The sequence below is a fragment of the Pelodiscus sinensis genome, chromosome 1 (assembly GCF_052426305.1).
Source record: "Pelodiscus sinensis isolate ZL-2025 chromosome 1, ASM5242630v1, whole genome shotgun sequence".
In the NCBI taxonomy this organism is placed as follows: domain Eukaryota; kingdom Metazoa; phylum Chordata; order Testudines; family Trionychidae; genus Pelodiscus; species Pelodiscus sinensis.
This window is the reverse complement of record NC_143052.1, coordinates 14,875,412-14,901,285: the sequence shown is the minus strand read 5'-3', so window position 1 is coordinate 14,901,285 and position 25,874 is coordinate 14,875,412. Positions and strand designations below refer to the sequence as shown.

At 46.5% G+C, this 25,874-nt stretch overlaps 1 protein-coding gene across 2 annotated transcripts in view; it reads right to left on the bottom strand.

Moving 5' to 3' along the window:
• Positions 1-25,874, bottom strand: part of CDC123 (cell division cycle 123) — an 80,190-nt gene that overhangs the window by 34,687 nt on the left and 19,629 nt on the right. Inside the window, exons 7-9 of one of the 2 annotated variants that reach the window (XM_075926014.2) lie at positions 7,114-7,162; positions 4,552-4,627; positions 473-595 (exon numbers count right to left, since the gene is read on the bottom strand). In XM_075926014.2, coding sequence (XP_075782129.2) covers positions 473-595; positions 4,552-4,627; positions 7,114-7,162 — 248 coding nt within the window. The remainder of the gene's footprint in view (positions 1-472; positions 596-4,551; positions 4,628-7,113; positions 7,163-25,874) is intronic. The other variant, XM_075926015.2, reaches the window with a different exon arrangement.

Genomic DNA, 25,874 nt, shown 5'->3' with positions numbered 1-25,874 from the left:
AACCACCCAAACCAAACCTTCTTCTGAATGGAGGGACTGGCATTTTCAGTGAATACAAAACTCTCTCAAAGAGCCAAACACTGTGCAAGTAGCAGCTAGAATTAGCATATGATCAGAAAACAAAAACATTACATAACTGTAGAGTTAATATTTGACACTGCCAATATCCTATTAGTAAATATTATTTTTCACTGGTATTTCCAAATTACTGTAGGAAATAAATCTGGGCTGGGAAGCAGCTACACGGGAGAATTTGACAAGCCTCATTTACTTTCTTGGCCCTGCAAGCCCTTTTGAGCCCACAATGAAGTAAATGATGTGCCTTGAAAAAACATTTGAAGTATCAAGCATGCAGATTCTATTTTAAAGTTAATTTTAATAGTGTGACTAATGAACAATTTGGAACTTCCATAAAACATTTCTCATTTCCCACAATCTTGCTTTCTAATACAGCCCTTAAAGAGATACTTACAGTCTTCATCCAAGAACTTATATTGTATGTGTTTCTTGAAGAACTCCTGTATACATCTACAGATCTCTTCATTTTGTTTAGATATATGCTCATAGTATTGTGTGTAGTCTCTCTGGGATATACCTATTATGAATTTAAATTAATTAGTTCATTAATTAGTGTACATTATGACTTTACAAAAATGTTTACTGAGATGCCAAGAAGTTAACAGGACAATATTCAATTATTAGAAAGATGCATCTTGGGATCTATCTTTTGAAATGCAACAAAACAATACTCCTAGCTGATTATAGTTGGTTTAACTTTCCAGTTTCACAATAATATGAGGGCACTGACTCAATTTTTCATATTTTAGTAACTCCCTTTCTCTTCAAAAGCCCAAAGCCGAGTTCCCACTACATTACTAAGTTTGATCTTCAATCATCCGCCAGCCATCCCTGTGACATGAAAGCTACTTCAAGTTTAAAATCCCAGCTAACTTGAGCTAAAGATTTTTTGAATGCGGATGCAAATTGGATTAGGGGGCAACACTTCAATTATAGGTCTAGCTAACATTGCCGCAAAAACTAGATCTACTGTATATTCTGGCGTACAAGACGACCTCTGATGTTAAAAAACATCCCCCAAAAATCGGGGGTCGTCTTGTATGCCGGGTATACATCCCAGGCGCGCCTGGGATGCCCGGCCGCCAGCTTCCCCCGAGGCTTTCAAAGCCGCGGAGGGGCTCCAGCGGGGGGGCAGCCCAGGCGCGCCTGGGATGCTCCCCCGCTGGCTTCCCCAGAGGCTTTCAAAGCTGCTGCGGCTTTGCTCCCGGTGCCTCTGGTCTGCTGGGGAGCAAAGGAGGCGGAGGGGCGCTGGGGTATAAGATGAAACCCTATCTTTTAATTAAAAAGATAGGGGATCGTCTTATACGCCCAGTCGCCCTATACGCCGGAAAATACGGTATGTCAAAACCTGTCAGGTCCAAAGCAGCTAAGCAAAACACCTTTTGTTCTTAAACTTAATCCCATCAGAGGGATTGACTCAGAGAAGATGAGTGACCACTGACTACTGCAGCCTGCTGCAGAATATTTATTTTGCTGTGCTACTAATACAAAAAAGTCAATGTGGCTCTACTTTGGTCTGCACATCCAGAGTAACTGAAGGTGAATGGACGACAGCTCTGGAAGCAGTACTAACCAATGTTCCCTCTAATTTTTCCATCCATGTGCGGAATAAATTTTGTTATGTGCATTGAGGCATGTGAGGATGTGCACCACAAGTACAATCACATGCTGCCAGCTGTGGGCACTCTGCTAATCAGCTGGGCGGCATTTGAATCTCGCCTGGGTGGCTGCTCAAGTGCATAGCTTACAGGGAACACTGGTACTAACTGCTGCTGCACAAGACAAAATAGGGGCACACTTGACTCTCTTTCAAGCATACATAATCTCCTCTATAGGTACATTAAAATCATCATAATCATAGTAAAATCCCAAAGAGAAACAGCCTCCTTGAAAATAAAGTGTTATCCTGATGCATTTCTACCTAGGCTGGGGTGGCCAAAGGGCCTCTGCAGGCCAGATCTGGCCCACCAAGCGGGTTGATCCAGCCCACAGACACTCTGATGCTTCCCTGCCCCCAGGACAATTAGGGCCTGGGCACGGGGGAGTGTGCGAAGTTCCCTCTCCCGACAGGAGCACACGGCACTTAGAGTCAACCCAATCAGGGCCTTTGGGTGGGGGGAGTGCACAAAGCCTCCTTCCACCACCAGGGGTGCGGGCGCCCAGAGGGAACCGCCAGCTCTTCAGAACAGCTGGTGGTTCTCTTGGGGGGGGGGGGGGGGGGGGGGGGGGGGGGGGGCGGCGCGAGGAGGGAGAGAAGACTTTACTCACTCCCTTCACCCCCAGGCAATCAGGGTCTGTGGGCGGAGAAGCAAGGAAGTGTCCTGGCCCAGCCCCTTCTGCCTGAGGCCCCACCCACTCTGTCTAAAATGACCGCCTACTCTTGTCCTAGACCCTTGAGGTAATTAGCCTGGATGTTCAGTCTTTGTCTGTCAGTGGCAATTTCATGGCTCCACTGAAGCTTCTGGAGACCACATGATTGCAAAGCATACTGTAGCATTCCTGGGACCTTATGCTCTTCCCTTCTCAATGTGTCCATACCAAGAAAGCCACCAAAACTGAATCAGCAATGATGGAGGTGGTGGTTGTGTTCGGCTCTGAGTATCCTTATTTCTGACCTTGACTTGACACTTAGTACTGAGCAACTGCTGAAGAATCAAAAATGTCCATCTGCCACTCTGAAGTTTTCCTCATTGCTCACCTTTCGTTACCATGAAGAAAGAGTTAGTACAGCTGTGATTCTCTAGAGCCAAGCTTTCTAGCTAACTTGACAGGATGTCCCCATAGAGGCCTCTCAGGGCCCTGAAACATGGCAGCTGCTGCTCTTTAAGTGTCCATATTCTGTTGAGTATCCTTCAGCACTGTCCAAATGTTGTCATCTGCTCAATTTCCCAGCTGGACAGGTTACTCCTGAATTGGTTGTAATCTGGAACTGGAGGCTGCTTGATGTTAATAGCAGCTGGGAATGTAATTTTTTAAAAATAATTCTGGCCCGAAATGGGGTTGAGCAAGTTAGCCCCAGCTGTGTCCCACGTACACAGCCAAACCTTTTCTAATGTGGCTGTTTTATAGGTAACTTCTAATAGATGGGAAGCTTCTTTGTTTTACATTTTTTAAATAAACGGCAAAAGGGATATTTTCAAAATTAGACTTGACCTAGCTAAGGGCCTGTGATACATCTCGAGGGAAATATAGAAAGAGGAGAAAAGATTCTAACTGAATCCCTTAGCATCACATCACATTTCTATTTTATTATATACTAGAAAATTTACCTGGCATTGCTTGGGTTCTTAACTCAGTTTTTTAAAAATAAAATGTACATGCTTCATTTAAATCATTGCTATGGAGTGGGGACAGAGAGGTTCAGTATGCAGGATGCCCCAGGGAGAGAGCACTACCGCAGCCATCTCTCACCGCAGCAGCTTGGGGCCAGGTGAGAAACGCTTCTCCATAGTCACTGCAGTTCCAGAGGGCACAGCCAAAGGAGGGGTGCATGTCTCCCCGCTGGGGCAGGTCTAGGTTCATCTGCCCCCTGTGCTCCCCAGTCAGAATGAGAAATGCACTTCAAACTGTGCACTTTCCCCTCACTCCCTGATGAAGGGAAACAGTCAGCAATGTTCCTGTATGAATCATGTGGAGGGGGGGGAAGAGCTTCAGCCCCCACCGTCCTTAAAGGGTGCTCAGAGTGTGGGAATGACATGGACAAATTGGAGAAGGTCCAGAGAAAAGCAACAAAAAATAATTAAAGGTGTAGCAAGCATGATCTACAAGTAAAAATTGAAAAAAATGGGTTAGTTTAAACTGTATAAGAGAAGACCCAAGGAGGATATAATAGCAGCCTTCAAGTACATAAAAGATTATTATAAAGAGGAGGGTGATAAATTGTTCTCCTTATTTGCTGAGAACAGAACAAGAAGTAATAGACTTAAATAGCAGCAATTGAGGTTTAGGGAAGACATTAGGAAAAACTTTCTAACTGTAGTAGTAGTTAAGAACTGGAACAAATTTGGGGAGGTTGTGGAATATGTTGTGGGTTTTTAAAGACAGACGAGACAAACAGCAGCACCTCACAAACTATCTTTTAACTAGAGGATCATGGTCAGAATAGAGCCCTGAACATGTGAGCCAGACCTTTAATGACCACTCCAAAAACCTACTAATTTGTGATGGGTGTCTTCAGAGCCTATCCACAGATTTTAAAGATATATCCTAGACCCTGCTAGGCACAAATATTTTGCCAGGCTGTTGGATTTAATGCTGGACAGAATTTAACTCATTGTGTTTAATATGACAGAAACAAAAGGAAAAAAACAAACTGGAAGGTAAAACAAATATAAATGAAAGAAGGAATAAGAATCCTAGAAAGACGGTGTTGAGGTAGGAGAAGAAAAGTTTTCCTGTTCCACTGTCTTTAAAGGAATAGAAGCAAACCTTAAATACCTCAGTGAATACTACAGTCTTTAAGAAGATCCTCACCTATAAGCTTGTTTTCTTTCACAAAGCATCTGAATTCTGCCCCAGGGATTAATTCACTCCATTTTCGAAGTACAAGCTACAGATGAAAAATATAACATGTCAAACAGGTCTTAAGAGAACTGATTTTTTTTTGTCAACACACATACATTTTGATCCTAAGGTATTTTTCTTAACAGCAAGTACTATCACAGGATACCCTTGACACAAGAGGAAAACCCTGCACAATTGTAAAATGTGTAGTTATCTTGGCAAATGAGCCACATCTCTCTGAAATCTTGTCACCTATTTCTTTATCTGAAAAATACATGTACAAAACAAAAAAGCATGTCTAATACACCATAATTTTACCCATTGGATCTCTCTCCCTGTACTCTGCTAGCATGACACAGATTTCAAATATGAAATGCAATAAACAATCAGAGACAATCACAGTATTTCACAGATATGTACTTGAACCCTGTTTTAAGGATATAGTCTTTGCTATGCAGTTCAAAAGAATAAATCAGTAGCAGTTTATAAGGACTCTGCCATTATTCAGAAATAAACCACTGTTAATGACTGCATGAGATCCTAAATGCAAGATTTACTTACCTAGCTCTATAGGAATGTGAAAAATATGCCATTTCCCACCCTTACTCCAATATTCCTTTTTAATTTTTTTTTTAGCCAAAATTGAATTATATGAATCAGTCATACAGTTTTTCTTGAATTGGGAAGAATATATTTTCTTCAATCACCTGCAATACAAGCTAGCTGAAAATAAAGCAATTCTGTAATGACTTACACCAAAATCAAGTCAACAATAAATGCCTCATTACCCAGACTTTACACTTTCAGTAATATTTTGAATCCACAAGGCCATTTATGAAGCAGTATTTCATAACTATGCTGCAGATTAAGATAGTTAGGAAAATGTAAGTATTCTGCTTTCTACCCCTAGCTTTGCATACTGAAAAAAAGATTAAATACCGTGTTAGAGCACAGTGAGAAAACCATCTCTAAATGTGGCATGAATAATGGTCGCCACTCAAGAGCATTTACCAGACATTTAAGAAGTTAAATCAAATGTAAACTAAACACCCACTGCAGCAGGGTACACCAAAAAAGATCCTGCAGTATCTTTTCTGTAAAATCAGCCCCTCACTATAGGGGTGTGTAATAAACTCCATTCTAGTCAAGAATGACGATTGTCCTGTGGTTGAAATAAGTCTGAGTCAGGTGATCCAAGTTTTATTTCTGGCTACTCTATAAACTGTGTGTCCTAAGGCAAGGTATTTAGGTACATTAATTTTGAGTGCTTCAATATCGGAGCACTTCCAGACCTCCAGCCAGATCTTCATACTGGCGACTTTCAACTCTCACTCACTGTAACTAGAATCATGGATGTACATCTCCTTTGAAATTCAGGCCCTCAATGTCCTCACTCGGCCAATCAAAATCTGAACTGCCCAAGTTTCATGGATACTTGAAAATGTGGGCCTCTCCCAGCTTCAGTTATCAAATTTCCAACATTTCCCAAACATGCTGGAGTGGTTTGGGGTTTAAGCATGTTGAGACCATTGACTGTTGGCAGGCACTTTACTTAAATGCAATTTATTATTAGTGCCATGACAAGTTGCTGCTATAAATCCAGCCAAGTTGGTGATCAGTAGTTCAAACCCTTCACAAAGCGTTACTCTCTGGTGGTAAGTCCATTACAGATTTGCTCAGAATAAACATAACCAGGAATAAGTCAATCTCCCCTTTATACATCTCCAGTCTTTGCTCCTCAGATTCCAGGAATAGGTAATAAGCAGACAATGGTTCTCTAAGACCACAACTTCAAAAGGATGGGTCTGGAGGTGGGAATTTGCATTCTCTTCTACTCCAACATATTTCCTAAAAACCAACTTAACTTTATCTTTCTTCTCTGGCACAATGTTTCAAAGTGTATTTTAAACACATAACAATTCCTCAAGTTTACAATGACCATATCTTCCCCATGAAAGTTACATCCTATTCCACAATAATACATAAGTACCTCATTCAATACAATGGACTCCAAAGATACTTAATTCAATGTGCAAAGGGATCACTCAGGCACCATGCTAGATCGGTGGTTCAAATCCAGTAAATTCAACAGTAACCAAGTCATTCTGATTACTTTGTAGTGTAGGCAAAAGGAGTTCATGCCTCTGTTCTGTTCTCAATGGACAGGGTAAAAATACCTCACTTGGCCTTCCCATTGGTGGCCTAAGCTGTAAGGCTAGCGACTAAAATAGGCCATCTAGAAAATGAACAACTCTCAGCCATTCAAGTTTCCCCTCCCAGGTCACAGGTGACACACTCTTGGAAAGTAGCATGGAAAAGCTGGTAGTGCAACTCCTTGCAATGTAGCTGGTGTGTCAGGATAAGCAGAGACACTGTTGTCAGTCTCCACAACTATTAGTCTGGCATTTTTATTTATTTATTTTTACAAGCTCAAAAGTAAAAAGTATGTTATTGGGGTCACCTCAAGCATGAGTGTCAGCCTTCTCAAGGCTAAGATACTTAAATTATCTAGAGCAAGGAGATGAGTCTTACCTCATATTCCAAGCAAGGATCAGGGGTATCATCAGTACAGTATATAAATCTGGAAAAAAATACATTATACTGTCAAAATCTATTGTACATAAATCTGTTTTTACTCAGAGCAAGCATTACAAGCTGGAACCATGCATCATGAAGGCATTGTTAAGCAATTTTTAGAGATTTTTAACCCTAGAAGTAAAAACCCTATATGAGTAAAATACCACTGGCAAATGCCTCTTCCTTGGCACATCTGGGCAGTTCCTCAAAAGCCCAAGAAAGATCTTTTATTGTACACTAGAAAATGTATCCAACGTTGCTCAAATCCTTAACTAAATTATTTCTTGTCTTTTGGAAAATAAAATGAAAATACTTCATTTAAATCATTGCTCTGCAGTGAGGCTAGGGATGAGGGGTCCAGTATGCAGCTTGCCCCAGAGAGAGAGGATAACCCCTGCCCTCTCTCACAGCAGCAGCTTGAGGCCAATTGAGAAGTGCAGCTCCAGGGGGCACAACCAGGGGAGAGGTGCATGTCCCAGGATTTTCTGTCCCTTGAGATCTCCAGCCATAACGAGGAATACAGCAAACTGTGCACTTCCAGATGAAGAGGAACAGACAGCAATGTTCATGTACGAATCATGGAGGACGGGAAGTGGGGGAGCTCAACCCCCCCCCCATCCTCTATAAAAAGTGCCTGGGTGGTAGAAGGCTTGGGAGTGGGATAGTCCTGGATGCGGATGGGGGGGAGATGAAGGGGAGGCATCCTCAGCCAGCCCCTTCCACCTGCCTGGTGATTCGGTCTCTCTTCTGTATGGTTTTATGAGAAGCAATCCCATTCCACGCACATCCAAACCTTTACTTTGCTTTAAGTTATAATATGAGGAAGCTGTGGTCCTAGCTCTTACTGCTTAGGAGGATTTTTTGAAAAGAGACACATGCAAATTCTCTCAAATATGTAGTAGATGAAGGAAAAGCTCCACTTGGGCATAAATTTCATAGAGAAGTTGGCATAAGATAGGTTACAAAAAAAATGAAAATTATTTTAAAAAGGAAACTGTCAAATCAGATTTGAGTCAAAGTTAAACTGTACAAGAGCAAACTTTAACAACCAGACAGGTTTCTGTAATTACTCATAACATTTTCATCTAAACTATTGCTTTTTAACAATGGAGAAATGGTTAGAACATCAGCATCTTAGCACTAAGAACCTCAAAATGAAACTGACTCTCAAATTGTCATTGACCACACAGAGAAATGGAAGAAAATGAACAGCAAAAAGAATGACAATGGTTTAAGAGTATTAGTAAAACAGAAAAGGATTTGTTTATCGTGGCTGACTGTTATATTGATGGTGCCCCCTCAAAAGATACTTCTTCATCGCCAAGATGTTATTTGGTTGTGATAGCTTCACTTTGCCTGCCTCTTCAATTGTTGTTCTGGCATAATGATGCTTACACAGAAATAGCACGCACTTTGATGTTCTAGTTTCATTGCAGCAAACGTCTGCAAGTACCCTTCTTTGGTAACTTCCTGACCTAAAGCAATACAACCTTCAGCAAACCAGGTGATAGCGCCATGATTCTTACAGCAACAGCGGGCTACTTTTTTTTTCCTTCAGTGAGGGAAGTAAAGTAATTTAACTTGCCACTGCTTATGCCACAGCATGGCATCTTTTGGGTCAACAACAGCAAGTAATCATTTAGAAGAACAAATTTTAAAAGACCAACAAAACCCAACTCCCCCACCTACCCTTCCCATGTCATTTATACACATTTGCAGACACCATAGTTCCTTGTAAAGTGAGTAGCTGAGCAACTGCGCAGGAAGGAATTAAGACCCACCCACCACATGAGTGGAGCTGCACAGTGTGCCTTCACTAATTAGCTACCTCCTCCTGAGTCCTGAGGCTGTAGATGGTGGGCTTGGTGGGGGGAATAGGAGTGGGGGAAGTCAACAGGAGTATCAGAAGGCAGAGAGAGAGAGAGTAGACTCAGAGTCCAACTCTCTTAAGGCAGCTCCAGCTGCCATCACTGTGCCTGTCAAAGCAGCAGCTCCTCCTTCTCAGCCAGACCCAGTAGCTGGGCTGCCATCAATGCATGTGCTACCAAATAGAAGCAGCACCCTTCCTCCACTCTCCCTCCCAGGCAATCCCATGTGCTGGTCTGCTTTGACTACAAGGGGGGCAGCTCTCTGGCTCTCTGCCAGCTTCCTATCCCCTCCATACCCTCTGGTAGCCCCATGTGCTGGGCTGCTTTTGAATAAAAGTAGCTGCAGCTCCTTATCCCCTCCTACTCTCTCCACCTCCCAGGCAACCCCATGTGCTAGGCTGCTCTGAATAAGATTGGGGAAGCTCTCTTCCCCCTATCTCTGCACCTCAGGCAGTGCTCCCAGGCCCTGGGCTGCTTTGAGTAAAAGCAACACCTTCCTGTCCCCTCCACCTCTTCCCCAACCAGTAACTCCAGCTGCTTGGCTTCTGTTCAGAGTACAAGGCAGGAAGCACCCATAAAACAGAAAGAGCAATCCAGATCTGAAAATGAGACTGTGTTCACTTGGTGCTAAAATGCTGAAGCTTGCTATCCACCCATGTTACTCAGACATTGCTTAGGTGCAGAAATAAAAATAAATGAATACAAAATGCAGAAGGATTTAATTCCTCAATCTTTCCCCCAGAGCTGAATATCACCAGCTTTGATGAATGGCAAAGCAAATGGTCTGAAAGATTTGAGATGAATAAACAGAACTGAAATATAAAAAAACCCTCCTGTTTCTTGAGTAACAGGGAGCAATATGTGCACATGTGTTCAGAAGTGAGCCCATTAAATAACATTTAGCCAGTAGCTGGAAACAATTTAAAACATCTCTCAACAATCCAACCCATTCCCTGCCAGCTCAGGCCTCAGTGCATTCAACTCTACTTTCCTGGCAAAGACAACAAGCAGACACTTTTTAAATAAGATACTAAATGGATACTGAAAATTTTGTAGTATTGAAAAATTTTGCAACAGCTCTTGTCCATGGGGGGTCTGAGCTCCCTGTGGGCAGAGGCTGCTTCACAGCAGCAGCCCCTGTCCATGTGGGTCCAATATCCCCACAGGCAGAGGCTAATCCATGTCCCATGGAGCAGCCTCTGCCCATGAGGAACCTGGACCTCCAATGAACAGGGACTGCTGCCACCTCACGCTGGTACCTCTAATACAGAGGCAGCAAAATCTGCACGGAGAGCTGGTTTTAAACTGGCTCTCCTTGCAGACCAGCTCCTGCCTGGCACCCTGTGCTACTCCCTCTGATGGAAAGGCAGCAGCACAGGATGGCAGGGAGCTCCCTGGGAGTGGGGCCAGGAGAGAACTGGCTGCCGGCCCCACCCCCAGGGTCTATCAAATAGTTGTGTAACTGCGAAAATTTCATGCGGTTACATGACTATTCAATTACCCGATATCTAACATCCTTATTAATTAGCCCATGTTTTGGTATTCTTTCTTCTTCCATCATATTTTAAAATACACACACAAGGGGGCTGCAACCCCTGCATGCTATGCTCGCTAACCCTCCTCTCTCTGAGGGTAAGCAGCCCCGGCTCTCCGCCCAGCTGCTGGGCCCCCTCAAGGCCGGACCAGTCTCAGCTCTTCTCCCCAGCCACAGGGGAGACTGGGCTGAGCCGAGGCCATAGTAAGCCTGGCTCTCTCCCCCTGGCTGCCAGGGGGTTTGCCTGGGCTGAGGCAGGCCCAGCTCTCTTCCTCCAGCTGTCGGGGACCCCTCCCTCTCAGCCCCCCTGCTGAGAGGCCGACCCAACCCTTGCTCCCCCAGGCCAGCCCTGGCTTTTGGGCCCCCTTCCGGATTGCAGGGAAGGGGGGTTAGAGGGAGGAGGGCTGGGATGAAGTTGTGCCAGGCCTGGCTTTCTCCCTGACTGCTGGGAGGTCCCAGGGCAGGCCTGGCTCTTTCCCCCTCATCCCCTGGCTACTGAGGAGGGTCCAAGGCCACCCCGGCACTTCCTTTCTAGCCCTCCCTGAGGTCGAGGCTGACCCAGCCCTTGCCCCCCCCCCCTCCCCTGGCTGGCCCCAGCTCTTGGGTGCACCCCATGCCCTGGGCCCTCCTGTCCCCAGGTCTTTGCTTGCCCCCCCGGCCACTGGTGAGGGTTAGGATTAGGCCGTGCTGGGCCCAGCGCTCTCCCGGGCCACAGGACATGACCTCAATATTGGTGCACATGCCAAAACTCACTCCAGTCATGAATGGAAAAAACTTAGTGAGAACACTGGCAGACACCAAAGCTTTTCCTCTTGTGAATTAGTCTCTAAGGCTACATCTATGCTGCAAGTTTTTTCCGGCAGAAAATATGCTAATGAGGGACTCATTAGTATAAATTGCAACATCATTAGCATATTTTCTGCCCGTTTCTTTTTGTGCAAGGGGTTTTTGTGCAAAAAGAAATGACAGAAATTATACTAATGATGTCGCAATTTATGCTAATGAGTCCCTCATTAGCATATTTTCTGCCAAAAAAAACTTGTAGTATAGACAAAGCCTCGTTGCTTCATTCAGGAGCCAGTAAGAATAGAAGCAGTTATCCCAATGCCAGCCATTATATAATCTCTATATTTTCACCATAGTAATTATGAACATTAGAACATATCCTGTAACTTCCAAAGGAATGACAAAAAAAAAAAAAAAAAAAAGTACAGTAAAAATATTTTTTTTTAATCTGGCATGTTGAGGTAACGGGGGTCCGGTAAGTGAAAATTCCATGGCAGGAATGCAGGCTCTGGGAGGAGCTCAGGGAAAGGGTGTGGGACACAGGAGGAGTTTGAGGCTAAGTTCCTGCCATGCAGCTTCCTATAAAGTCCCACTTAGGGGCTCAGGGCTGCAGCAGGAAGAGAGGCCCCTCCCTGCCAGCCCCAGCATGGAGGGGGTGGGGGTGGGGAAGTCGATGAATCCTCTCTCCTATTAGAAATTGCCAAGGGCGTTTACCCACTGGCCCTGACAACCATCTTGAATTTATTCATTTAATTAAGTGCTAGCACTGCATATTTTATACCAAATTTATTGTGGTACTGAGTGTGAGCAGGCACAGCGAAAGCCATTCAGTTACTCATCTGTGACAGAGGAAGCTTCCCTTGAGTACTGGGAGCAAGAAGCTAAGCAGAGTTCCTTTAACCTAAACACTGTTAAGGTCTGAAAGTATTGGGAACTACAGCAAATAATTTGCACACAGGCACAATTAGGGTCTCTGGCATCTCTTATTTCTGAAAATGTCAGAACTTACATTTCAGATACTAGCAGGGGCTGAAAGACCTAAATCTCATAGCTTACAAAGAATGCATGAAGTATCATTGATCTCCATTTTATTTCTTGAAATCTTATTTATAGGTAAATAGGAGAAATATTTCTTTTGGCATATTTCAGAAGCATACAAAACCCCACAGGCACATACTTGCTATAACACACCACTGCACTGAGCAGATAGATGCTATTTAATTCTGCTCACCCTTTGCCCATAAAAAATGGGTTAAGTGATTTACCAGGATTTACAATGTCTGCAGTATGTGTGCCACTTAAAGGGGCCATGAATTGATTTGCAAATCACTGAGATTACTCTTGTTGATTTATTATCCACCCATCAAAGTTGTAACGAAAATTGTAACAGTTATTCTGTAACTGAAGAATACAAAAAATCTTTACCAGCCTTCCAGTCTGATCCAAAGCCTCAACACAAGTCTTCCTGCTGACCTGAACAGGCTTTTCAATCAGGCCTTTTCTCTACTCTTGGACTTAACTGCTAGAGAGTTTTACTTTAAGCACTGGAGGCAAGTTGGACGAGGTGGTTCATATGCCACTCAAAAAGGGCCTTGCCCAAACATTCTTTTAAGTGCACAGAAGAGATGGGAAACCCAACCGAAAGGCATCTCCAAATGTCTCAGGCAGGTTAACCTACAGCTCCCTCATTAATTACTGCACTGGTTCATGTTCACTCTGCCCTTCTTCTGTCAGTAGTGAGTGTCCTCACCAAGAGTTTTTCCACTGATTTAAGAGGGTCAGTGTGGGGGGCTGAGAGCCAGAGATCTCAGCTCCACACACAGGTCCCTGTTGGAAATGGAGCAGCCATACCAGGCTTCTTGGCTTTATATCAACGTAACACGGGAGCATAGATCAAGTCTCAAACTGCATGTGATACATCTGAGTTATGTTAACCAACCACCTATTTTAGCAGTAGATGAAGCAAGAAGTTGCCCTCCAGAGTTTGAGGAGAAAAGAGCTAGCTTAAGACAGAGCTCAAAGAGTCAAACACCAGCTTTAATGTGACAAATGCGGCAGAGTGTCTCCTGAGTGGGTCTCTTCAGCCACAGCTGACATAAAACCAGTTGAGTAAATGCTTTACCTCTCAGAGGCACATATTCATGGTTTTTCGAGGCTAAAGGATGACTACTAGAGCTCTGACATGAATAATTAGCACAAGATTAGAAGCCTCATTTCTTGGCAGACAGAATTAGAGAGGTACACATATCATTAAGATGAAAACAGAACTTTTGTGCTAAATAAAGTAAGTAAATAGATCCATTGTCAAAAAAGAATGCGAACCAGTTAAGACAAAAGGGGGAACCACACATAGAACCATTTACTAACAACAGACAAGATAAAATAGGAACTTAGAGAGGAGGTAAAGAGTAAGTCAAGTGTGGACAATCCATGCAAACAGCATCCTGCCCAGGAATTGGTTCCTACAAAGTAATCAATCCAATCCAAAATGTAAGATGCAATGTATAGTAAAGACATATAAAGGAAGAGGTTTTCTGTACAACTTTGGGTGTGTGGTATGCCCTACCCACTGCTATGCCTAAGGCTGATCAACACAGCATAATTTGATGTAGGCCAAATAAAGCAATCTGAGTGATGAAATCTGGAGTTTCAGTTTTCTGGATCCCAAAGAAATGGATGAAGTGTTCTTTCAGAACTAAACAAGGTAAAGCCGAGCAGAAAGGACTCGGAGGGAATCTCACTATAAACTAAAAACATTTACTGAAATGAGATAATTTAAAAAAGTTGTGTAGAGTAGGGACAATTGTTTTCAGTTGAATACAGAATCCAATTAAAACAGGAGATCTTACTGCTTATCCACTACATTAGGTTATTTCAATAAAACTGGTTTAAGACTTACACAGCACACCAAACTCTGAACAATCTGTTTTCTGTGAAATCAGGTAAGTAAAATACAATGCTTACACAAAAGAGAAATAACACTGCAGTACAGGCAGTCCCCAAGTTACTCTCGCCCCGGAGCTCGCAGGCAGCGGGACCGCCCAGAGCGCAGCGGTCCCGCCACCTCGACCTCCGGGGCGAGAAAAACTGCTCCGGGTGCCCCTGGTCTGCTGGGGACCATCTCCAGCAGACCAGGGACACCTGGAGCAAAGCCAGGGAAGCGGAGGGGTCCCGCCCCTGGAGGGACCAGGAGGCACCGGGAGCAAAGCCGCAGCGGCGGCGGGGTGCCGCGCCTCTGAGGCTTTGCCAGAGCAAAGTCTCAGAGGCGCGGCACCCCGCCACCGCTGCGGCTTTGCTCCCCGTGTCCCTGGTCTGCTGGGGGGGGGGCGGGGCGCAGCTAGTGCCCCCCCCCCCAGCAGACCAGGCTTTTGTTGTGGACCCTGGGGTAGAGCAGCTGGGGTGCTGCCGGGTTGGTCCTGCAGGGACCTACCTGGCAGCCCAGCTGTTCTGTCCCAGGCTTGAGATTCAGCCGCTGTTGAAACTGATCAGTGGCTGATTCCAGGAAGCTGGGGGCAGAGCAATTCTGCCTCCAGCTTCCTGTAGTCAGCCCCTGGTCAGTTTCAGCAACAGCGGCTGAATCTGGAGCCAGTTCTGACTTACATACAAATTCAACTTAAGAACAAACCTGTAGTCCCCATCTTGTACGTAACCCGGGGACTGCCTGTATTTAGCATGAAGAGTGTGCAAGTCCTTGTTACTTTATTCCTCTTCCATGAGGGAAGTTCTTACACTTTATTGGAAGAAAAGCCAGTCTTATTCAAAATGTTCTGACTAATCCGATTGTATGTTATTTATGATCTGTAGCACCTAACTGGGACCCTAATGTGCTAGAGCATGCATAAACACAATCCAACCCTGATCTAGCCAGCTTGGTATAAATAAACAAGAGAAGCAGAAGGTAGGAAAGAAGTACAGAGAAATTAGGTGATTGTCCCTTGGTCCCAAAGCAAATCATGGGCAGAGCTGGGATAAGAAACCATGTCTACCTAGAGCATGTTTTGTAGCTTTTCCATTAGACCACTCTACCTCCCAAACAATGAATCATAGAATACTAGGACTGGAAGGGACCTTGAAAGGTCATCGAGTCCAGTCCCCTGCCCTCATGGCAGGTCCAAATACTGTCTAGACCATCCCTGATAGACATTTATCTAACCTACTCTTAAATATCTCCAGAGATGGAGATTCCACAACCTCCCTGGGCAATTTATTCCAGTGTTTGACTACCCTGACAGTTAGGAACTTTTTCCTAATGTCCAACCTAAACCTCCCTTGCTGCAGTTTAAGCCCATTGTTTCTTGTTCTATCCTCAGAGGCCAAGATGAACAAGTTTTCTCCCTCCTCCTTATGACACCCTTTTAGATACCTGAAAACTGCTATCATGTCCCCCCACAATCTTCTCTTTTCTAAACTAAACAAACCCAATTCTTTCAGCCTTCCCTCACAGGTCATGTTCTCTAGACCTTTCATCATTCTCGTTGCTCTTCTCTGGACCCTCTCCAATTTCTCTGCTTCTTTCTTGAAATGCGGTGCCCAGAACTGAACACAATACTCCAATTAAGGCCTAACCAGTGCAGAGTAGAGCAGAAGAATGACTTCTTGTGTCTTGCTCACAACACACCTGTTAATGCATCCCCGAATCATGTTTGCTTTCTTTGCAACAGCATCACACGGCTGACTCATATTCAACTTGTGGTCCACTATAACCCCTAGATCGCTTTCTGTGGTACTCCTTCCCAGACCGTTGCTTCCCATTCTATATGTATGAAACTGATTGTTCCTTCCTAAGTGGAGCACTTTGCATTTGAAGTTTCTTCTCCTTGTTGGACAGTTCAGGGATATAAAGATAAAACACAAACATGTATTTAAAAGGTTTTTGACTTATTTTTATATCTGAGCAAAAGCTTTTTCATCTCGCTAACTACAATCAAATCTATTTCTCTCTCTCATTTTTTACAAACCCATCCAAGTGACAGGACACAATGTCTCCAGTTTTCACCTGTTCAGCATTTTACTTCCATATGCTAGTTGCATTTCTAATTTCTGCTTGCCAAGGTCTATGGCACCAGCATTTAATCAATAGCTTAATTAATAGAGACAACCCTGTGATTCAGCACGTCTAATCATTTAGCCTGTTTGACTGCCTGTGTTCATATGAATAATTTAGCAGTTCAGGAATGTTATGAACAGACTGGACTAAAAGCAGATTGTTTTATTCAAATACCTTTTATTTACAACAGTTCATCTAGTAGGACACCAAAGTGCTTTACAGATTAAGGACAAAATTCACCCCACTTTGAATAGGTACAACTCAAAATCAACAAACTGCAAGGCTAAGTTTGCCCATATTATCTACACCTCTACAGAATAATTCACCTTATTACCAAACTAAAGCCTGGTCTTGCAAAACCCACAGCAGTATTTTACACCAACGTTACAAAGCAGCTTTTAGGAGGAAAAGTGAAATGTAACTTTTCCTCAATTGAAAACATGTTAGATTAGATTGTAATTACCTATATCACAATTTGCCCAGAAGTAGAGATGTTAAATATTGGTTAATTGACTAGCTGATTAACCTCATGAATTCTTATCTGTCACTCCACTATTCTATAGTCCCTAGGGATGGGGCCAGAAGCCAGTACGCTCCAGCCCTGCTCCCGAGGAGCCCCGTGCCACTCCGTGCTGCTGCCTCTGATTCAGAGGCAGCACCATGGCTTGTCATGTTTGTGCTGGTCCATGAGGGTAGCCAGTTTAAAAAACAGCTCCCCTCGCAGACCAGCTGCCTGTTGCCCCACACTGCTGCCGCTGATACAGAGGCAGCAGTGTGGGTGGCAATAGCTCCTGTCCGGGGGTGGTGAGTGAGCTTCCAGACCTGTTGTGAGCTTCCAGACCTGTTGTGAGCCAGAACTGAAATGGGTTGCCTGCCCACCTGGCTCCTAATACACTTTAAATGCACAGCTGCAGTGGGGGTATGTCCTGGACCCATCGCATGCCAGGACTGGGCTGGGCTAGTGACCAGCCTGCTAAAACATTAACCGGCAAGGCGGGAAGCATTAACCTATAAGCTTTTGCTTATTGGTTAATCAGTTAATTGACTATACTATTACATCCCTACCCAGAAGCACAAGATACTCTTGCCGGTCATCTTTCTTATAGAATCAGAAAACAGGGGATACAATCCCATTAAACAGCATCCATGCCTTGGGGTCATCATGCAAGAAGACTGAGACAATCAAATCCAGATCGCACTGAGAGTCTAAAATGAAGTCCTTACTAAGAACAGTTCACAAAGCCTATAAATCTCCCCTGTATAGTGAATAACAATGAAGAGGCCCTTGGGCTCATAAGGAGAGCCCTTTATGGATACAAAAATGTGGATCTGCATCTGATTCGCATCCACCAGGCTGAACTCATCATCTGATCTGCAATCCAGGTTTTATTTGCATCTACATAGCAAATCATCTGGAGTGGAGGAAGCACAGATGAGCAAGGAGGTGGCAGGGTCATCCAGGGAAAATGCAGACAGAATGAAAGTAGCGATTGGGGGTAAAGGGCAGCAGGACTGGGAGTACAGGGGAGCAGGGACCCAGGGCCAGGGCTCCACAGGTCAGTGTTCACTAGACAGGGCTGGCACTCAGCTCCCTCCTGCAGGATGATTTAGAACTGAGCTTGTTGCATCCTGTGGCAGGAGAGTAGGGAGGAGGAAGAGTCCTGCACAGGTATCCACTCCACTATCCATTCCTATGCAAGGCTCTACTCATTAGTGTCTCCCTTTAAGTAAAGGTTTGTTAACTTTGGTCAAAGCATTTTCCATCAGCCTCACTAGGATTGGCACTACAATTTCAATGTGTGCATTTGCATAGTGGTGACAGAAGCATGACTTCTACAGGATTATTAAGCTCTCTTTAGTAAACTGATGTACTTGTCCTCTCACCCACTGAGGCATGGCACCATTTTAAAATACAATAGCACAAGATTAAAATTAAATAGCCAAACCTAACAGACGGAGAAGCATTCCTAGAAAGGAAACGTGGGAGGCATTCAACACAGGAGTGGATTGAGAAAAAGCAAATCACAGCAAGGAGATAGAAAAACTACTCTCCATGAAGCATCTGGATTGCTATAAAATAAGAGAATAGTGCAGGTTCTCACTGAATTGCAATATTGTTCAATTTCTTTTCTAATAGGATCCAACTGTTTAAATGCATGTATATCCCCTTTATGCACTTTTCAACGTTACTGCCAAGTCTATAGAATTTCTCATTTGAGTATACTCATGCTCCAAGACTAAAATGTGTCTCACTCAAGCTCACTCAAGGTTGGCAAAAAAGAGTTTTTTGTAATTTAATTTGCAATTGTTTCAGTAAGTTAGGGCACCCTTCAGGAAAGAGGCCAATAATCCTTTTAGAACGAGATAGGGCACTAAGACTAGTCAAATTCAAAGGTGCAATGATGCATTAATGCTGATAAAGAGGTGCATCACAACACCATTATAGTTCAAAACTACTAACTTAAGGATTATTTCTTATTATGTGTTTGTATGATAATCTAGGGTCCCAAACCTTGACTGAAACTGCTGGGTGCTATTTTAATACAAATTATACAACAATCCATTTGAATGACTGGAGCAGTACAGAAGAACACAAGATACATAGCATTTCATTCACACACAATACAGCTTCTTAGTTTAGAGCATAAAGAACATGCCCTGCATGAGCAGTTTTCAGTCTAGTATTAGACACACACTGCAGTGAAGTCTTCCTGAGACTACAGACAGCTCATGTCTTTGCAGCTGGTTAAAATTTTGTCAAAACAGCAGGAACTCAAATTAACAAGAATCTTATCAGTTTCACTGGTGCACTTTAGAAACCACACCACAATTTATATTTTCCCAATGAATCCCTTAGGAAGACCTTGGAATTGAGACTAGGTAGGGAATAGAAAAGCAGAGACCTATTTGCTTATTTACACTCCCACACTGTACGAAACTATAGGGTAGAATAGCAAGAGACTCAGCAAGTAGGCTGTGTGAGGAGAAGAAGATACAAAGCTCTGCTTCCAAAAATTACAGGGGCATGAAGCTTCATATTTATAAAAAAGATACATATGAAGTAGCTGGATGCTACTTCTAAAGATTGACTCCGCCTGGGGATTTAAAGATACAGGCAGTCCGCGACTTACGCGGATCCGACTTATGTCGGATCCGCAGTTACGAACGGGGCTTTTCTCGCCCCGGAGGACACGGACTGCGGGACCTCGCGGTCCCGCCGCCCATGTACTCCGGGGCGAGAAAAGCCGCTCCGCGTCTCCCTGGTCTGCAGACCAGGAAGACGGGGAGCAAAGCCGCGGAGGGGCTCGGGCTGCGGGGCAGCCCAGGCGCGCCTGGGCTGTCCCGCTGCCGGCTTCCCCCCGAGGCTTTGCAAAGCCACGGAGGGGCTGCTGCCCGGCTGCCCCAGCCCCTCCGCGGCTTCGCAAAACCTTGGGGGAAGCCGGCAGCGGGACAGCCCAGGCATGCCTGGGCTGCCCGAGCCCCTCCGCAGCTTTGCAAAGCCTCAGCGGAAGCCGGCAGTGGGACAGCCCAGAAGTGCCTGGGCTGCCCCACTGCCCGAGCCCCTCCATGGCTTTGCTCCTCGTCTTCCTGGAGACCCCCCAGCAGACCAGGGAGAGACGGAGCAAAGCTGGGGAGGATGCGGGCGGGACCGCAGCGCATCTCCGCGGTCCCGCTGTCCAGGTTTCCCTGGTCTGCTGGGGGGCACAGCTAGTGCGCCCCCCAGCAGACCAGGCTTTTCTCGCCTGGGGTAGAGCAGCTGGGGCTGCTGGGTTGGTCCTGCAGCGCCGCTCCTCGGCACTACTGGACCAACCGGGCAGCACCCCAGCTGCTCTTCCCCAGGTGTCCCCAAGTCAGCCGCTGCTGAAACTGATCAGCGGCTGACTACAGGAAGCCCGAGTCAGAGTTGCTCTGCCCTGGGCTGCCTGGAATCAGCCACTGATCAGTTTCAGCAGCAGCTGACTTGGGGACACCTGGGGAAGAGCAGCTGGGGTCCTGCCCAGTTGGTCCCCGCAGCGGCGCCCCTGCAGGGACCTACCCAGCAGCGCCCCAGCTGCTCTGTTCTAGGCGTCCAGATTCAGCTGCTGTTGAAACTGATCAGTGGCTGATTCCAGGCAGCCCAGGGCAGAGCAACTCTGAATCGGGCTTCCTGTAGTCAGCCACTGGTCAATTTCAGCAGCGGCTGAATCTGGAAGCCAGTTCTGACTTGCATACAAATTCAACTTAAGAACAAACCTACAGTCCCTATCTTGTACGTAACCCGGGGACTGCCTGTACATCCCAGTAGAAATCCCAGCATCTTACCTCTCCCTAGTAGCTGTGCTCATGAAGGCACAAATCGTAGACTCTGATAGTGGCGTTACTCCTATCTTGCATTTCCTACCTCTCGCTAATAGATTTAGTTCTCCTGCTAGTTACGATCAGGTACATTTCCCCAAGTCTTACAAATAAAGAAGGAGCAGCAAATATTAAATGGCCAACATTTCCAAGGACAACACGGAAAGTTGCACCTGCGAGATCTGCACACTGTATGGGTAACAATGCAGGTGTTCAGTAGGATTAGCAGCCCCCTTCCCTCATCTCTGGGGAAAAGTCACTAAGGAGAACTTGTTGGGAAAATTATGAAAGCTTCCAGACGCATGTCTTACTTGAAAATTTACCCGGCATTTTTTGGAAAATAAAATGTACATGCTTCATTTGCTCTGGGGTGGGGCTGAGGCTGGGGGGTTCTGTATGCAGGCTGTCTTGTGGAAAGAGGACTACCCCTGCCCTCTCTCACTGCAGAAGCCTGAGGCCAGGAGAGAAGCACCTCTTCATGGACACTGCAGTTCCAGCAGGCTGTTACCTACCAGCCCTGTGCTTTTGGGAGCCAGGGAGTGACATTCTTCCCCCTTCCCCCCTTAGCCTTTGCTGGAATCAGACAAAGCAATGAAAAGGCCAGGGAAGACACACCTAAACTGCTTCAGACAAGGGTGATACAATTAAGGAAACACCCCAGCCTCATTTGCATTAAAGATGGAACAGAAGGACATCTCATTAGCATACAGAATGGAGAGCAGCTCTTCCAAGGCAAGAACCGCATTGAACTATGGGACACCGAAAGCAGAGAAGCACTGCCTGATGGGAAATCCCTGCTCCAGATGCTAATGAACCTAGGCCTGCTCACACCCAAATTAGTCATTATCAGACCAATTCTAGTAACGATCCTATTGACATCCAAAATACTCAAACTGCCTAGTTGCATTGTGAGCTCATTCAAGGAACATCACCCATAACCAGGGGTGATCAGTCTCTATTGTCTCTCCTCTTTCTCTTTGAACTATCCCTATAAAAACTTCTATTCTTGCCCCAAGAAAACTGTTCTCATACCTGGACTTAAACTGCATCAGTTCCATTGAGACTTCTTCATCTCCTGTCTGATCGTGCTGGGGGCTCTGTTCTGCTTGTCTCCTGCCCTCTGGACCCCCGGCTACCATCATCATCTGGGAACCCCAATCAGTGCAAGCTCCGTGGAGTGGTGAGTTCTCTCTCTCTCTCTCTCACATCAACTATCTCTCTAAGCATAGCCTCCTGACCCTGCCCTGTGTAAACTGTTATATGGTTATTTAATATTGTAATTGTTAGTTTGATATCTATTCACTACTCAGAAATAAATCACTTTCATTGTTGAACTGGTTGCTTCTCTCTCTTTCTTTCTCTTTTGCTCACTCTTCCTTAAGGGGTGTTGTTTTGGCTTCCCCATTCGCTTTGCAACAACGCTTCTTGTACCCAAGCAAAATATCCCTGTAGTGCTCAAAATCCTGTGGGGTTTGCTCATCGTGTGGTTTACCAGTGAATGACTGTGGTGTGAAAGTGGGGATAGGAGGTGCTGAACCTGGGGGCTTATGAGGATGGCAGCTTAAAGTGCTGTTTAATCCAGCCCACGGTGTCCAAAGGCACATGAGGGTGCAGTGTGGCATTGCTGTGAAACCCAGCCAGCTGAGTCCAGGGACATATGAGGGGGTCAGCTTGTGAGTGCTGAGTACCCAGTCCTCTCAGACGTGCTCTGATTAGTGGGTGTGAGTGTCTGTGTGTGTTGCCAAGGTGGCAAGAACCCCATCCTGAGGAACCTAGTTCCTGCAGGAGAGCTCCAGTGGGAGGGGGAATTGGCAGCAGGGAGAATTCAGCTCCATATGAGAGCACAAGTAAGCACCAACAGCACACTGATAGAATTGTTAACCTTCCCCCAGTCCCATAAGGGTAACCCTGATAAATGAGCATACCCCAGAGTATTGGGCAAATCTGGTAACAAGGCACAGCCAGGAGAGGGATGCATGTCTCCTGACTGGGGCAGGTCCAGGTGAGTCTGCCCTCTGTCATACTCAGCCAGAGTGAGGAATGCAGCAAACAATGCACTTTTCCCTTGCTCCCGGATAAGGGGGAATGGCCAGTAATATTACTGTACAAACTGGGGGGGAGGGAGGAGAGAATTCAGCCCCCCCGTGCCCTCTATCTAGGGCATCTGAGGGTTGGCACTCCCAGCCACCCCTTTCACATGTTTAGTGATTCTGTCTCTTATGTATGGTTTTCGGAAAAGCAATCCAGGTCCAGGCACATTCCATTTTCCTGGCACAATCAATTCTTTATCTTGCTTTTAATTATAAGACAAGACGATGCTGCATACGGAATTTGCTGATCCTAACTCTTACCATTTAGGAGCTCTTGTACAGATAGACACACAGACCGACCAACAGACAAACTCTCTCAAATATATAGTCGATTTCTCAAAGCAGTCAGCACCAGCTCCATCAGAAGTCACACACAGATTCAGTCAGGGCTTTCCAACTCCTTAGAGAAGGAGAGGATATTGCCCGAGGCATGTGGCTAAGCAGCCTCCCATCCCCTCTGAACAGCAGAAGCCAGAGCAGCTGTCAAAGAGATATCACAGCCTCCAAAGACCATCATTAATTTGACCCTGGAAAGCTGGGCTCTGGATAGATTTTTTTCCCCTCATTTGCTGTATTGTTGCTGGCTATTGGGTCTATATATTGAAACTTCTCACTTGCCCCAGCTCATTCCCCTAGTCCAACCTACCTCATCCCCGCTTCCTCCTCAATTCAATCTCATTTCCATATAGTTCTCTTCTCCCTCTGCTATTTCTTTTCTTACTTTCATAGTCCCATCCTATCTCCCACCTCAGTCCCAATGAGTGACCCTCCCCTCAAAACAAAGACACTAAAATGTAGCTATCACCACTTAGCATCTATGCAAACTGACCCAGCATCCTTTCCTGCACATCTTATCTTTTTAGCTTTTAAGAGTATAAGTGCTTCTGGGCAAGGAGCACGACCTCCATGTTCTCAACCAGAATTTCGACAGATTCGGAGGAGCACATTCTTAACAATCAGGGCAATTAAACATTGGAACAACTGACCAAGGGTTCTGGTGGAATTTCCATCACTCAACAGCTAAATGAAGGGCCTACGGCCATACTGGACCGAAAGCCCCCGATCTTGGAAAGTAAACAGTCCCGGGCCTGGCTAGTACTTGGATGGGTGACCCCCTGGGAATCCCAGGTGCCATAGGCAGCTACACCGTCCCGGGCCGAACCATCTTCGGCAACCTGTTTCTGGTCCGGGATCTCTTAGAGCTCGGGTGTAGGGACGGTCTGTCGTTCGCCCTCCTGTCCTTGGATCAGGAGAAGGCGTTTGACCGGATGGACAACGGGTACCTCCTGGGCACCCTGCGAGCCTTCGGCTTCGGGCCCCATTTTGTGGGGTTTCTCCAGGTGCTGTATGCCTCCGCAGAGTGCTTGGTCAAGCTCAACTGGACCCTGACTGCACCAGTCAACTTCAGGTGGGGAGTATGTCAAGGCTGTTCGCTATCAGGCCAGCTCTACGCTCTGGCCATGGAGCCCTTCCTCAGTCTCCTTCGCAAGAGGTTGACGGGGTTGGTGCTCCGTGAGCTGGAGACGAGGCTGGTCCTGTCAGTGTATGCCGACGACGTGCTCCTCGTGGTCCAGGACCCGGGAGACCTGGCGCGGGTGGAGGCTTGCCAAGTCGTTTACTCGGCGGCCTCCTCCGCCCAGGTCAACTGAGTCAAGAGCTCTGGCCTGGTGGTAGGGGCCGGGTGGCAGGTGGGCTCCCTCCTACCCGCACTTCAAGCCATCAGGTGGAGCGCGGGTCCGCTGCTCTATCTCGGCGTTTTTCTCTCTGCCACGCATCCCTCTCCGCTGGAGAACTGGCAAGGTTTAGAGGCCAGGGTGGTTGAGCGGTTGCAGAGGTGGACGGGATTGCTCCGGTGCCTCTCCTTGCGTGGGAGGGCACTAGTACTTAACCAATTGGTCCTGTCCATGCTCTGGCACCGTCTTAGCACCCTGGTCCCACCCCCGGGTTTCCTGGCCCGTATCCAGCAGCTGATGCTGCGGTTCTTCTGGCCAGGACTGCATTGGGTCTCTGCAGGGGTTCTCCATCTCCCCCTGGAGGAGGGAGGGCAGGGCCTGACGGGTTCACGTCTTCCGCCTCCAGGCCCTGCAGAGACTCCTCTTTGATGCAGGTAGTCCGGCATGGAGCACGTTTGCGCACGCCTTCCTTCGCCGCTTCTGAGGTCTCCGATATGACCGGCAGCTCTTTTATTTGAGAGGTCTTCCGCGAGACCTCTCTGGGCTGCCGGCCTTCTACCAGGACCTCCTCTGCACCTGGAAGCTGCTTGCGGCGACCAGGTCCTTGGGAGCCACCTTGGGAGCAAACCTCCTCACGGTGCCCCTGCTACACAACCCCCATCTACGTGTGCAGGTGGTGAAGTCTCCCTCGGTGCGCCGGAGGTTGGTCCTGGCAGAAACTACCAGAGTAGGAGACCTCCTGGACTACCGCCAGGGAAACTGGGTGGATCCTCGGGCACTCGCCCAACGCATGGGGCTCTCCACCCTACGTACTCCCCGGCGCGTACTTCAGGAGGTGAAGGATGCTTTGCCGCCCACTGCTCGGGTTTACCTTGAACAGGTCCTGCGAGAGGGTGCACCCCGCCCACCCCTCACCCCAGCCCTCCCGAACTCTCCATCGGCCCCAAGCCCTGTGTACCTTCCTGACTGCCTCCCCCTCGTCATCTTAGCCAGCTGCACGCGATGCAGCCGGTCCCCTTCCGAACCGCGCCAAAGAGTCACCTGTACATGCTTGTGCTTCACACGCTCCACTTCCCCACCCTCGTGTCCCGCCCAGACACCAAGTGGCAGGACCTCCTACCACCAATGGAGGGTCCTCTATTCGACCTTGGTTCCACAGCCCACCGAGGACATCTGCTAGAGAATCCTGCACGGCGCAGTGAGCACGGGCATGTACTTGGCGCGGTTCAACCCCACCCCCGACACGTGCCTCTTCTGTGGCGTAAGGGAGAAGCTGGCGCATATCTACATCGAGTGCGCCAGGCTACAACCCCTCTTTTGGCTCCTCCAGAACCTCCTGTTGCGGTTCTGGCTGCACTTTTCCCCCCACTTGTTAATTTACAC